General features: G+C 39.9%; 1 protein-coding gene across 4 annotated transcripts in view; it reads right to left on the bottom strand.

Annotated features, from left to right (window-relative positions):
* Nucleotides 1-16,339, bottom strand: part of grid2 (glutamate receptor, ionotropic, delta 2) — a 447,398-nt gene that overhangs the window by 61,037 nt on the left and 370,022 nt on the right. For all 4 annotated transcript variants that reach the window (XM_087792456.1, XM_087792434.1, XM_087792441.1 and 1 more), the window contains exon 13: nucleotides 15,376-15,571. In XM_087792456.1, the coding sequence (XP_087648582.1) occupies nucleotides 15,376-15,571 (196 nt within the window). The remainder of the gene's footprint in view (nucleotides 1-15,375; nucleotides 15,572-16,339) is intronic.

The following is a 16,339-nucleotide window of genomic DNA, read 5'->3' as shown; positions in this document are numbered from 1 at the left end:
GGTTCAACCCGTGACTCCACATATTCTTATTAGATAGTAACTGTATTTTGTCAAAAGTCTGAATATTTATACACCACTATTAAAGGCCAAATTGTTGAGAATTAACATTATTTGCTGATGATTTTATTGTGAAATACTAGGTAGATACTAGGTTGCTTACCCAACTGTCCAGGAAACGTATGCGGGTAATACCTTAGTTTAGCGGGGCTGTATGTGGAGTTGAGTTGCAGCACAATTTTCCCTGTCGAGTGTTTTCTACGATCCTTTAACTCAGTTTAATGCATACTCTGAATTCCTAAAAGGACACTAGGACAGAACAACTATTATTGTCTGAAACAAAATTAATTAATATCCCTATATTACATCCCTATTCTAGTCTAAGAAATCATAGAAATACTAACGTAGTACATTCAGAATAAACAATAATATGAGAATATACAGTATACAATGTCAAAACAAAACGTAATAAAAAGAGTTAGCCTATTCCTTAGCATTTTGTTAACCCTCAAAATAATGTATTTTATTGTGGCTAATACGAAAGTTGACCGAGCCGGGGATCGAACCCTTGCGTCCGAGGCCATGAGTAATACAGACTGATGACGCATATGGGGTAAACGGCCATCCATAAATGAAAGGATTTAAATTAAATTATGGCCAGGAAAAAGAAAAAAACTTAAGGTTTGTCTTATAAGATCAATTTAGGAAAACTAATATGAAACTAGCTGAAACCCACAGCCTTGCACGGACATTAAAATTTAACGTGAAAACCCCCCAAAACACTCCAGAGAGAAGGGAGTAAATTCAGGTAGATTATGGGCCGGAAGGAGCTGACATTATTGGAACCCATTTCTATTTAATAAAGTACAAACTTGATTGGAATTGGACTTACTTACATTTTCAGGGAGAGTTTACTGCCTCGCTTTTCAAATGAACAAAATGAGCTGATATTCTGGAAATCTCGTTTAGTAAGTACCCCAGAAAAGACAACCATTTTCTTATTCAGGTAATATATTTCTGCAATTTCAATACATCTAGTTGATTACCTTTACTATGTTAAAATACTAATATTAATCTCGACACCCAAATATATTAAACACTTTTTACAATTATGCTTTGTCTTGTGACCTAACTGTGGCTGAAGCCGACCCTCACGTCTTGGGGTGACATTGAAGAAATGAGAACATAAATAACTGTGTACAGAAAGGACACAAGCTGGAATCAAACTCACAACCATGTGGTCCACAACTTTCAACAGGAAACAGTTTCGTTACTTGTAATGTAGGACGACATCATTTTGGAGTCGATTAAAAAGGCAACTTTGACAGAGTAGATTTTTTAACCCTGATAACATCTATCACTCCTCTCGTTCCCTTCATCCCAGAATCATTTATAACATCTCCCAAAGACACGGCTGATGTTAATCAATCACCGCTGCATACAGAGGTGATAACATCTACGTTTATTCCTCCATTTCCTGACGCACCATCCATCATTTTTCTATTTAAAATGCCTCTTTCAATACGACCCGACACATTTTCCCCAACAACCAAAGTACACTCCTCCACATTCTTCCCTTTTTTTTTTTTTTTTCATCCCCAAATCTGAGTCACAACATAGAAACCCTGTCATCACACAAGCAAAGGACTAGAACAGCAGGGAAATATGTTTGCCGTTTGGGCTTGTTGTGTTGAATCCTAATGAGGTATCAGACTCTGCAGGATGAGGTCTTTCTCTTTCTTTGTCAGGCTGATTTGCACTGGGAGGGGAAACACTAAATAAAGAGACCCAGCAGATATAAAGGTATTTTCTGGTCTTAATATCAGAAGACTTGGCAGTGGTCAGGAGCAGCAGAAGACGCTTCTCTAAAAGCATCTGAAAGGTTTAATACAATCCACTAATTTTCTATAAAAATCTCATGAATAAAAGTTTTATTTTGGATTTAGACTGTAGACATTAGCGGCGACATTGACAAGGACAATCTGGAGGAGAATTAAACTGAGACAAAGGCGGAACATGAGAATGGTACAGTATGATCTGAGAAGGAAGCGACGACGCTCATGGAGTCGCAGACAACCTTGAGACGAGACCTGAAAGCATTGTTTGTGAAAACTCGGAGATGCGAGACAGCTCAAGAGTAACCTTAGCAACTCCCTAACCAATGGCAGGTTGGCAGGAGGTCCTTAAAGACGGGCGATGATGAAACACACGCCGAGAGAGACAAAAACACCCACACACTGAGAGTGACGCCTCAGGATCTCATATTGACTACAAACTGGTGTTCCTGGAGAAGCTGCAGTAATATGACACTCAACTTATGGACACACAGTGCACAGTGGAGGGGGGGACAACATGTTATTACTAAACAATAGACCTAAAAAATGTGGCAAAATGCAGTTAAAAGGTTCAAAACTGTATATGAAAAATGGTATTGGTAGAAATCTTACCGACAAATTCATAACAAACACGTAAAAAAGTGATGCTTTTCAAGTATATTATGATACTATGCAGTTTTTTTTATGAATATAAAAAAAAGCATTACCTTAAGAACATTTTCTACTGTCTACTTCTACTGCAAAAGTGAAGATTCAAACTGAATGCTTTAATTGATAGCTCGGCTACTCGATAACAATTCCAAGTATTTTTGAGATGAAACCAACACTTTGTATCTTTTTTTTTTCCATGTTGAAGATTAGAAATAGTATTCTGTGAATATCCAATTAAATGATAACATTTATAAAACATTTTTCAAATTAAAATTCGGGACATTTTTTCCGGACAGGAAGTTCTTATGAAAATGTGGTTTTTGACAATTAAATGTATCATTCATAATAAAAAATAATTTCAAAATGATTATTATTTTCATCTTATCTTTAAGGCAAAGTGTAAATCAGACCAATTTCTTAATTATTTATTTCTCCTCAGTTTCCCTTAAACCTTCTAGAGCTGCTTTCTTAAATTACTTAATGGAGATCGATTGATGGCCTTTCTCAGTTATTAGTGAATTGACATCTTATGTTCTAGTAATGTCTCCATTTATCCGCCACCACCTCTAAACCTTTACTAATTCCATCATTAACCTTTAGATTCAAATCCATCCCTGTTACCATATTCCCTTCCAGATTACCCAGCTAGTCATCCACTACCCCTTGGTTGACCTTGACCAGTTTTAACAAACTGAGCCTGAGAAACCTGGGTGTTGTGTTTGACAAAGACACAAACTCACATTTCCCCGATCCTTAAAACTCTGCACTGGCTGCCAGTTTCTTTCAGGATCAACTTTAAAATTCCGGTTCTTACTTTCAGATCTATTCATGGTCAGACTCCTCCTTACATCAGTGATCTGATCCAACCTTACACCCCGATGGATCCTGAACACACTTCCGGACCAGAGTTTATTATTCATTGGTGAATACGTGAATTGCCCTCTTCTAATGCAACTAAGGTTTGGTCCCATTTAGTAGATCCACACCAAAGTGTGGTTTTCCACTGCTATAATGGATGATCCCTATTTGAAAATTTGACAAACTTGAAAGTAAGAAAAGGGGGTTATACTTTGTATCATGAATCATAGCTCATTGTAAGTTACTCTGTGGTTTTTCAGTGCACACAGAAGAGTCCAGAGGTAAGACTCACGGATATGCTCCGTTTAAAGATTGTTTCCCATCCACTGCCTCCCGTCACACTCGCTTCACTTGGTCACAAAGATAAGAATTTGGAGAGTTCGCACTTTGGTGTCAAAATCTAGGGAATGAAACTAGTGTGACAGCCGGATGACAAAGACAGAGGGAGCGATGTATATGAGGGGAGCAAGACAGGGAAACATCCTTGTCGTTTTGCATCTTAAAAATAGTCCCAAAACTGCAACTCGATTAATCTTCTCTCTTCTCTAACTCTCAATCCGTGAAGACTTCATCCCCCGAAATTTATGACTTCCATTCTTTCAACCCACGTTGTGTTTGTTCGCGACTCACCTTACTTGTCCTTAAAATAATAGCTTTATGGTGAGTGGGAGAAGATGGCAGAGGCCACTCCGAGCATTATAATCATGGCAGGGGTGTTCTTATTTGCAGTTGGACACATTACGCCTCCTTCCTCCTGTCTGGCACACCTAAATCTTTTCCCTAATGGTTGATGGGATTTTTTATTTTTTTATTTGATGGTTTAAAACCCACTGAGTAATGCGCCTAAGAGTCCATTAAGAAGATGGAGAAAAATGAATTAACGCAACGGTAGAAAACGGCGACCAATGTCCTCTGTCTGGCCCGTCTCCTCCGTCTGTTCTCGTCCATCTCTTTACAATTCCTCCGCCTTACCTTCCAACACTTCAAATCCCTGACCCCTCATTCTTTCTCAGTGTCTCCATCTTCCTTTCTTCACTTTTGTCATTGAACCGCCGTCATCTACGCATCCTTCAGTCTGTACTTCGCTCCCAATTTCCCCCGTTCCTGCTCCCCATGCACCCATTTACCATCTATTTCGTCCCTCCACTCTATTCCCATCATCCGCCCCCCACCCTGCATTGTTTCAATCCTTCTCATGAGTGTCAAGATAGCCTCATCGAGGGCAGGAATATCTAACAAGTCTTGGTTGACTCACCATGGGCTCGGTCTGACGGCGGAGTCGCCGTCGTCTTTATCATTGTCATGAAAGTCATTACAGCAAATTGGTGAAAGCTTTAAACTGCTTCTTACTTCCAGTCTGGAAATATATGAAGCAGAGGTGAAGATGTGATGACAATTTTCATCACAATTTCTGAAGTCATTATGCCAAATGGGCAGATGGTGATGGGGGGGCAATGAGTAATCGGTAATGTGCGTATAAGAGTTTAGCCCATCAAGGACAAGTCAGGCTATTTCCTGCTAATGCTTGAAGAGATAAAAAGAAATACATTAAACTAATACGGGTCTTTTTTTTTTCAAACATTCATTTTTTGGTTTGGTTTGCAGTATCCCAAGTACAAAACCGGTACAATCAGAAGTGGACTACTACAATAATAATATAATAGTTGACTGAATTTAGATCAAAACTAATTTAAAGAAAAAAACAATATATATAGCATAATTAAAGAAGAAAATAAGATTTATTCGTGTAACTTTCTTTTTAACTTTTTAGCTGATTATTAAAACTCTATATTTGTATAATTGATTGTTAAGATTAAAGATAATGTTATTTCAAGTTCACAGTTTGATTTTGTGTCCAGTTCCTGAAGGTTGTATTTTTACCTAAAGACTATTCACTTCAAAATTTAATGAACAAATACATTTTGGAAAAAAAATAGATATGGAATAAGTACACATTAAACTTCAACTGCACGGAAATCTACATAGTGCCAAAGTCTTTGATATCACTAACAGGTTTGCTTTCATGGGGAGATTTTTCAGACGTTTCTATGTCTGGATATTGAAATACAGAACGTGATGTACCTCGTCACATGACCAGTTCACTTTGAGAAGCCATTGAGGGATATTTGAGGACACAAGAGGAGACTCAGCCGTTTCTAGCATCAAACTTGAGAGAAAATATTAAAGATATATTAGATGGTAAAGACACCGTTTTGTGGTCCTTTATGATGTGTGCGTTACGAGGAACAGTATTTCAAAATGTAACTGAACTTTAAAATTGTCGAAATATGGCTTTTTATTTTGTAAAAAAGTATAATGAAAACATGTCCGAGCTCCTTTTGTCTTGGTTTAGAACTACTCCCCATTTAAACAAACTAAAATGAACAAATATATATAAGATAATGTATTCATAAAGGTGTATTTAGGATGCCCCGGTGAATCATCCAACTAGATATTCTGACTGGTATATTCCCATCAAAATGAGGAAAATATGTAGTAGCAAAAGGTTTGGGCCCTAGTGGACATAAAACCTTAGGTCAGGGGTGGGAAATTCAATTTCCTAGAGGGGAACATTATATACTGACTGACTGAACCGAATGGTGATTGTAAACCTAATTGAAGATTGAAGTTCCTGGCAACTGTTGATTGGTTGACCTCGTGCACCCACCCGGGTCAGATCTTTTTTCAGGTAATACCCCGCAAACAAATTTGAAATTCACATCCGAGGAATGAGGATTGCATCCGAACAGAGATTCCAATGTGCAAATGCTGTGGCAGGTATGTGCATATGTATGAACCATTTAACTTCAACATCACTCAGACCTCCTGCGTCTGCGAGCCCCCCAGTGGGCTGCAGAACATTCAGGATCATTGAGAATCATCGGCCAACATCTAGACTCGACCGAGACGTTGTATCGCGGGAGGAAAGCCGTTCATTACTTCCTCTGGCCTTGGTTTTGGTCAACCTTAATAAATGTCAGGGGACAGCCTTTTCTTTTTATAAGCCTTCATGGATATAAGTCAGGGGAGCAATGATGATGATGATGATGATGATGATGATGGGCAAAAAAGATGCAATTTCTAAAGTGGAACCTTCAAATGGTGGGTGTGGAAAGTCAAACAGATAGAAAATCACTCAAAACTGGCAATCCACTCAACTCTGAAATCACTCAGCAGTCATCAGAGTCTCTCTCGAGGCCAGACTGAGTAGTCGCCACAGATTCATAGATCAACAGAAGGGTGCGAGCGGGTCCATGTCTTTGAATATTTATAAGCGCTGCATATGGGGAAGCAAGTTGACGCTCCATCGTGATGGTTTGTTGTCCTAGTTTGACTGTGAGAGCTTCTGCTACGTTGGTTAGAATCAAAGTAACAACATCTGTCGCACTTCAGTGTCTGTTTATGGTTTGGATCGCAAGAAAAACTAATTTACAACCTAATTAAAATGAATTGAGAGAGAGCTGCAGATTATATTTGGAAATAGCATTTTATGGTTCTCACAGGCTTACCGTCCATCCATCCATCCATCCATCCATCCATCCATCCATCCATCCATCCATCCATCCATCCATCCATCCATCCATCCATCCATCCACCCAACTACCAACCCACACATCCATCCATCTACCCATCCACCAACACACCCACCTACCAACACACCCACCTACCAATCCATCCATCCATCCATCCATCCATCCATCCATCCATCCATCCATCCATCCATCCACACACCGAATTACCAACCCACCCATCCATCCATCTACCCATCCACCAACACACCCATCTACCAATTCATCCATCCATCCATCTTCCCATCCACCAACCAACCGCCCACCTACCAATACACCCACCCACCCACCCATCTATCCATCAATCAATCCATCTGTCCATCCATCCATCCACCCACACAACAATCCTCTTATCCATCCATCTGTCCTTCCACCATAATTGGTCGTTTCTTTCTGTTAAAGAAATAAAGTGAAGAAATGTAAACCTCCAGTTTGTTTGACATCTTTGTTTGTTACATTACCACAAATGACAGGATGATGTTGATTATCTAAATTGTCACTTTCTCCATGAAGTAGCGTCCTGTTGTTTAAGGACTTCAGCTGTGGCGGTGCACTATGTTGTAAAGTTGTAAAAGGAGTAGCAACAATGCAACCTACAAGGGGCGAGAATATACTCCATCAGCCATGAGTGTTCAAGCTTCAGAAAGAGCAGAACTAGATGTCTACGTTTATCTGAGAATCAGGTTTGTCTAAATTGGACCGTAATATATCATGTTCATGTACAGATTATAATAAAAAACACAACTTCATCACTTGATTATTCCATTTATTTGATCATTTATGAGCCTAAAAAAGAGTTGCCTGGTATCTAGACTTGCTTAAGTAAGGGTCTGATAAAAAAGGAATATTAGAAGAATATATTCATTGAATCGCCATGGGAATCATATAAATGACAAAAGATTAAAAAAAAAGAAGAAGATTTAAAATCCAATTAACCAGGAAGAATCTGCAGAGAGAAAAGAGTACGTTCACCTCAAGGAACTGAAATTATGGAAATCATCCTTATTAAATATGTTTTTTAATATAGTATAACTAGCGTTGATATTGAACAGATTAGCATTTTCTCCTCACCTCCATGTCCGTTCCATTGCAATTAGAAAAAGGAGAAGAAATTCTGTTAATCTTTCTTATTTAGTATGTGATTCAAATAATTTACATCTCACTTCCCCTTGGCCTCCCTATGTCTTATGTATACAGACAACCTTTTCGAAACGCAGTCAAAGAAAGTCTGGAAGTAAACCAACAAGAAGCTTCAGGTCTCTTGACTTGATAAAGCCTTGGGAAGCGAGGCTGCACAAGAGTCTCAGCCACGGGTTGAGCGGCTTCAAGTGCCTTCTAGAACGGCGAGCAGCAGCTCTTGTCTTTCTGACACGGCGTTAACGAGACATCACGTCTGAAGTGTTACGCCTCCTCGACTATTGAACACCTCGGTCACGGACCGAGGCTCACACTCACCCTTCTGTGTGTGAGACTGATCAGGGATGACATGACTCTGCTTGCGGGGAATCAGAACCGAAAAGGGGAGAAATCCATATCACAGACGAGACAATGGTGGCGGCGAGCGGTGAGAGGTTTATTTTACGTGGGGGAAAGCGGCTGAAAGAGACTCTGTGAGGAAGGACAGGGCGGCAGGTGGAGAATGAGGTCTGGAGAGCAATGACTCCACACACAGAGGGAAATAGATGTGAGAGCAGAGGAACCAAAAGGGAGTGAACCAAAATCCAAAATATCACATTAAAAATTTAATAAAATCACTGCCTGGACTAATTTATTTGGCATTCTACCACTAATAATCCGGATAAGAAGTAAAACAATCCAAAATAATCTTTCAACAAGAATGCAGATGAGAGTGCATTTGCACACCACTAGAGAGCACTATGCTGCCTTTAAATACATGCAAATGAGTCAGTCAGAGAATGAAAAACCACTAATAAACCAGGCATTAAAGCTAGTTAAAGGTTTAGTTCACCCAAAATTAAATATTGTTTTACCCTCATGTCGACTAAGGGTTTGAATTATTGTCAGAGTTCCTTTTCAGAATTATAGGCAAAGATATATGCTTATTTTAACAAAGCAACTTGAACTCAGTTGTCTTCTGCTTTATCTTCATCCAAAAAGACACTTAAAAACATCCAAATACCTCCGTACTGGCTAATAAAAAACTTGTAAATAAGTCTGTATATTCTATTTAAGTTTGTTTGAGGCGGAAGCTCTCAGTCTCAGACTGTGTTTCCTCATTGAAAGACATTGCAAGATTTACGGTGATACTCTGGGTTATGACGCTAAAAAGAAGACTAAAAATATAGACTTTTAAAAACATTTTTGGAACATGTCGCGGCTTCAATACAAGATGGACGTCACAGACGAGCAGTATGAAGCTATTTGGATGTTTTTAAGTGTCTTTTTGGACAAAGATGAAGACTAGCTGCTACATTAGCATGGAATTAAATATTTGCCTACAACTCTAAAAAGAACCGATTACTCTTAAAAATAATCCCAACCCTTAGTTGAAATGAGGGTCCTTTAAGTATCCTACATTTTCAATGAATTGCCAATGTTAGTCAGTGGTAGTCATTGAGATTCTCTACTAATAAATGTGTCTTTTGTTGATGCTCATACGTTAAGCTATAGCTACTCTTACATAGCCATTAATGTGCTTGGAGGGTTCATTTGTGATCAGTATTATTAAAGCAAAACTAAGAACCAAATGTTAAGATTCATGGGAAAGTCATGTTGTCACATTTGTTTTCTCTTAAAATTGGTGTTCAACAACAAAAACCTGCTGCTAATTCTGACTTGTAAGTTCTCAAGATGGCGACCGAGTTGCATGCCGGTGATCTAGTCTGTCTTTTAAAAAATAAACAGCCCAATTAAGGAGAGAAAGAGCCGGAATAAGACAAGAAACTCCTCAGGTTGTCTGACCTTTCCATATCCTCTCAATTTATTGGCGAATCAACGTATAATTCTCGCAGAATTTGGCATTTCCTGCTTGATGGCGCCATAAAAACGAGGGGGGAAGTGTAAGTTTGCAAATCTAGTCCAATATTTCTCTATCCCGTTGAGTCACTTAAATCCTCTTTTTTTTATTAACCAAACATCTATAGAGACATCCTCGGTGAGACCGAATCTTCTCGCCGTAGCCTCGACACGCGAGTGTAATTGTAATATCGCTCACGGGCCCTGGCGTAAAACGTTACGGTTATTGATACACTACGTCTCCACGAAACCTTTACATATCAAAAATATTTCACGGCTCAGATATCAACCGGTGGCTGAAGGAGGGATCTATAAAGCACAACCCTACTTTGCCGTAATAGCCTCATTAGCAGGCAAGAAAAGGCTCTTGAAAATGTTGCCGGCAGCAGACGGTCGCTGATGGAGTGCAGCTCTCCATTGTGAACACTCTGCAGACTGAACGCCGCGGCTCAGCATCACACAGGCGAGCGAGTTCATCGACTGGGAATTAGTCCTGTGTTGATCCTGCTGTCACCTTTTTTTCGAGCTGATCTCTGCTGGCTGTGATGTAGCCATGACAGCGCAGAGCAGAGCGAGAGAGAGAGAAAGATGAATTTTTTGTCAACACTCCTGGAGCCCCGTCGGAGGAAAACAACATAGAGAGCGACTTTATTTATTTCTCTCTCCACATGGTTCCCTTACAGTTTTTATAGAATCAGTGGCAAAAGATGTGGAACAAAAAGGTCTTAATGTTTGGTACGACATAGATCAGTTAGTGGAGATTCAGCTCATTTAAAAGCAAAGCAAAAACATTTGTAACTGACAGTGTTGTGTTTCTAAAAATGTATCCCATAATATCCAACAGCTAAAGGGATTGATGTCATTTTCACGAGAGGCTTATGAACTCATTTTATTTTTTGAGAAATATCCATAAAGAGGTCCAGAGAAGTCATAAAAATTTTCTTTTAATCAGATATTTTTTTGCTACATTCGTTGACTTGGCCAAGAGTGTCAAACTCAATCAAACAAGGGGCCAAACAAGGAGTCCAGGTAAGGGGCCAAACTAAATGTATTTCCACCTAACACAATCCCAGTGTTGTAAACACAACATAAGAATAGTTTGTGGTTTCAGAAAAGGATAAGAGAATGAAACAATATGACACACAAAAAAACAGAACCAAGCAGGAAGTACGAGTCTTGATTTTGATATTGTCTTTTTAATCTTTAAGGCTCAATTTATCTTAATTTTATCCTCCTTAACTAAACTAATTTCAGTATAACTCATATTACTGACATTCGTTGCTTATCTTATCTTAAACACTGGCATCTTTATAGGGCACCAACATGAACATTAACGTACCTCGATTCTGAGAAAACTGGTGGACCAACAGACTTGGCCAGATTTGACACATATGAGTTAAGCAGTTCTATGACTATTATTAATGGCTGTGCTCACCAGCGCACTACTGTTATTCCCCCTTTTCACGCCCCTCACAAATGAGAGCATACAAACAACAAATATATTAAAATATGTGGCATGATTGGACTCGTACTGCTATTTTTTTCTCACTAGAATATAAATTTAGGTCGCGAAAAACTGGGGTTAAATTTCCCACAAGGAATGAATGGTACGAGGTAAAAACCCCCCGCAAATCTGCGATGTTTCTTCAATGATCTCTTGCTCCGGCATACGTTCACGTAGAAAAACCATTCGGACTTCAAACTGTAGATAAAAGTCCAAATTACCAACATGGGATTTGACTCTTTTGTAGCTTTTATAGTTTTTTCGTAACAAGGCAAAGCGCACTCTCACAATTTCCTGGTTGGGGAATTGTCTAGTTACCACTATTATTAAGTAAGTAAGTAAGTAATTTTTGTAGAGCACTTTTGTAGACCACAAAGTGCTTAAACAATCAAAACAATACCCAATAAAATATATGCTTTAAAGGTCAAGATAACACTGAGACAAACACAGGAGTCTCAGAGAATCAAGGAAAAGCCTGAACAAATAAAAGTGTCTTAAGATGTAAGATGCAACATCCTGGAAGGATTTCTCTCCTTGGGTCCTGAACCGTGTTCATCATCAGTAGATTCTGATCCACAGACCTCAGAGCCCGAGCTGGGGTGTAAGGCTGGATCAGATCACTGATGTAAGGAGGAGTCTGACCATGAATAGATCTGAAAGTAAGAACCAGAATTTTAAAGTTGATCCTGAAAGAAACTGGCAGCCAGTGAAGAGTTTTAAGGATCGGAGAAATGTGAGTTCTTCTACTAGAGCGGCTCAGAATTCTCGCTGCAGAGTTTTGTATTAACAGCAGGCAAGACAGATCCTCAAGATGTGGATTAGACAGCGTGGTTATAGTGAGGAAACAGGGAAACAGAACTTTATGTCACCCAAACAATACTGCGCGTTGAGAAACCTCTACATATCTTGTGCTCCGTGTTGAGGACAACAGCATTAGTTACTACACAGGTGTGTATTAGGTTCGTCACAATAAAGGGCTGCTATGAAATGTGTGGTTTTGCTTTTTTAGGGGGGAGGCGCGGGGGTCTGGGGGATGTGAGGGGGGTCTTAAGTGGTCGTAAACCCAGATGGAATCTTTCTGTGGTTATACGACTGCAAACAGCTCTTTGTTTAAAAACAATGCTCAGCAAAGTGAGTCCAAACTATCTGTTGACTGATGGATATTGTTTTCGTGTGTTGGATCAGATCGAGTCAAGTTCGTTTGTTCTGTTTACAACCTAATAACAAATAAATAAGAATCTTACAACAGCAGTTATTGCCATGCTGTTTCCCGGCCAGTAGCTAAACAATAAAAAAAACATTTCTAAACAGCAACTTCTTAATTTTTAATGCACCAACAAGAGCAAACAGAAGAACATAAAAAATATTCATGAGTCCAACTGGAAGAGAGAGGGAAGAAAAACTCTATTTAAGAGGTAACCGCAATAAATGTATTTAGTAAATATATAAATAAATTTAATATAAATAAGTGAAATTGATGTTGATTTATTGCAATTGATAAAAAAGAAAACTTTTTTATTGATTTAATAGTAATATAAATAGGGTGGTCGTGTGAAGATCTGATCCAAGAGAGGCTCTAAACGACAATCCAGAGTTCAGACACGACGACTCTTGACAAACATCATCATCGTGTGCGTCATGAGTCCGACGTAAGAGCCTCCCTCTCGTCCCAGAGGTCCAGCAGCACCTCCTGCTCCTCTCGTCTGGACGCCGCTCGAAGCTTCGCGAGCGACGCTCAGACGTGGAAGCTAAATGAGATGCAGCAGTCAGGTGTTGATGATGCCGGCTAACCAGCGAGGGATTTAAGCGTTTAACCACGCGAACCATATCTGTGCATTATGAGATCGTTTACATGGATCCATTCCCCGACAACAAACACACGCTGGTGGAATGTCAATGATTTATAGCGTCACACGTGTTACACACACTGTGTTGCTACAGGAAAAACACATGGTCAAGAAACTACAAAGAGTTGCATCATCGTAAAGCAATCGCTTGTTAATGTATGAAAACGTTTCATTTATAAACTGGAAAAGCACTCAGAGGGTGCAGACCTACGCTACATTGCTCATTTATAGAAATTATCCATCCATCCATGTATCCATCCATCTGTTCATGTATCTATCCATCCATCCATGTATCTATCCATCCATCCATGTATCCATCCATGTATCCATCCATCCATCCATCCATCCATGTATCCACCCATCCATCTATCCATCCATCCATGTATCCATCCATCCGTTCATGTATCTATCCATCCATCCATCCATCCATCCATGCATCCATCCATCCATCCATCCATCCATCTGTTCATGTATCTATCCATCCATCCATGTATCCATCCATGTATCCATCCATCCATCCGTGTATCCATCCATCCATCCCTGTATCCATCAATCCATCCATCCATCCATCCATCCATCCATCCATGTATCCATCCATCCATCCATGTATCCATCCATCCATGTATCCATCCGTCCATGTATCCATCCATCCATGTATCCATCCATCCATGTATCCATCCATCCATGTATCCATCCATCCATCCATCCATCCATCCATCCATCCATCCGTGTATCCATCCGTGTATCCATCCATCCATCCATCCATCCATCCGTGTTTCCATCCGTGTATCCATCCATGTATCCATCCTTCCATCCATGTATCCATCCATCCATCCATCCATCCATCCATCCATCCATCCATCCATCCATCCATCCATCCATCCATCCATCCATCCATCCATCCATCCATCCATCCATCCATCCATCCATCCATCCATCCATCCATCCATCCATCCATCCATCCATCCATCCATCCGTGTATCCATCCATGTATCCATCCATCCTTCCATCCATGTATCCATCCAACCATCGATCCATCCATCCATCCATGTATCCATCCATGTATCCATCCATCCATGTATCCATCCATCCATGTATCCATCCATCCATCCATCCGTGTATCCATCCATCCATCCATCCATCTCTCTCTCTTCTTTAGCAGCATCGATAAAAAAGAACTCACCTGCACAACACACATGCTAGAGAAACAAAAGGAGACTGCAGCTCTCTGTTAATAGAGAGTGACGAACCTTCAAATAATGTGTGGATCCAGACGGTTTTTCAGGACACCAACAGAAAGGAAGTCATCTGTTGTCATGGTAGCAACATTTTGTTCAATTAAATGCATCCGTTTTTACATAATTTGCTAACAGACAGACAGAATTCATATTTTGTTTTTGTACTTTAAAATGTTCAGTTTTTCCCCCTGTATTTCTTCAAATTCATTACCCTAAAGATGGCTATACATTTTTTTTGTTTTTTGGGGGGGTTTCCAGGACGAAAAATAGAGCTATTAAAACTCTGCTGACCCAATTATGTTGTGTTGTTGTTGTTCTTTGGATGCTGTGCTTTTATCACCAGCGACAAAAGTTTTAATTTGCTTTGCCTTGAGTCGAGGCAACTCTTGAATTGTGGGAGACGTTTTATTAATTTGATGGTACTCTGTGTCTCTATAAAGTCATCCGATATGAGCCTCTTGTCAGAGGTATGCATTGTCTCTGTGTTTTTCTAGTCAAGAGGCAAGTCGAGTCTTATAAATCCAGAGTAAATTTCGCGTCGAGTGTGTTTTTCATTGAAGAAGAACCGCGCTCTGGACCGGTCTACTCCGTAAACACCGGCTGACGTCCGGACAGTCGAACTTCTCATTCATACTGAAATGAACTTCCTCTGGGAAATGTGACTGTCAGAGTCGGTGAGTGGATTCAAATATGAAGCGCACACACGCTGACAGTAGTAAAGTGATGTCAGGGAAGTGTTTGAATGTGAAAAGCCCTGCAAGAAGACCCCAATAATTGCTCTTCCACCCATTCCGCACCTGTTCTGTTGTTTCCCGGAGACAATATAACACATCCAGACTCCTCATTGTCTGCAGCCGTTTTTACCCGTCAAAGCACTTTTGTTCGGATGTCACATCTTACCTTCCTGATGCCTTCTTTCGACTCCTCCACGTTGTTATTGGCGCCACCTGTGCGGTTAATCATCCGCCACATCTGCGAGTACATGGGGTCTCTCTCGAAGGGATTCATGGCCTTGGAGCGCACCTGATCGTAGACGGCCGAGTCCAGCACCGTGCCATACGGCAACTCCGTCTGCTTGGATAAGTCCTGGAGAGACCTAAGGGGGAGGAAAGGTGAAAAAAAATAAAAAAAATAAAAAATTAGCATTCATACTCCGCTTCATCTGAGTCATGACAGTTTTAGGGCACGACTGAAATTCATCCAAACGCTGACAAGAAGTCTGCTCGCCAGCAGGGAAACGAAGGAGGCCGGAGAATTAAAAGTTAGTTACAGGATCTGACCACATCAGATGTGTTTGGATTCATGTTGCACTGCCTGGGAGTCCTCGAGGACGCCTGTGACGGACCGACAAGTGCAAAACAAGATCTCAAGACCTGAGTGTGTCTTAAGCTAGTCGCCTACTCGCAACGTCATAAATTGCTGTCAAACCGTGATTGATAAACCTTGCGTTTCTACCCCAATGTAAATCTTTTAAGCGGATTTAATGGAAGCAAAAAAAAAGGTTTAAATCACTTCTAGAAAACATGAAGAAGTAAGATCTGCTGTCCCCCAACTTTGGAATAAATAAACGACAAAGTTTACCTGATAAGTGCTTTTGTAAATGAATACAAACAGAACTTCTTCTCCCTTTAATTATATAATAATAGACATCTGCCGAGCGAACAAAAAGAAGAAAATGAAAACGCTTTTCCACCCTTGAATTGTCTCCTTCTACATTAGCAGATGGAAATTCAATTAAAATTGTTTTTTTTGTTGCTTTTTTTTTTTTCCAATCAGTTGACAGCAGCAAAAAAAACGAAACAAAAACTAAAACATTACAAAGTTATTTACACTTTCCCCGGGCGATGATTTTACAGCATCTGAA

This window comes from Callionymus lyra, chromosome 1, assembly GCF_982586985.1.
Source record: "Callionymus lyra chromosome 1, fCalLyr1.hap1.1, whole genome shotgun sequence".
In the NCBI taxonomy this organism is placed as follows: domain Eukaryota; kingdom Metazoa; phylum Chordata; class Actinopteri; order Syngnathiformes; family Callionymidae; genus Callionymus; species Callionymus lyra.
The sequence above is the reverse complement of the archived record's forward strand: the minus strand, read 5'-3'. Positions and strand labels throughout refer to the sequence as shown.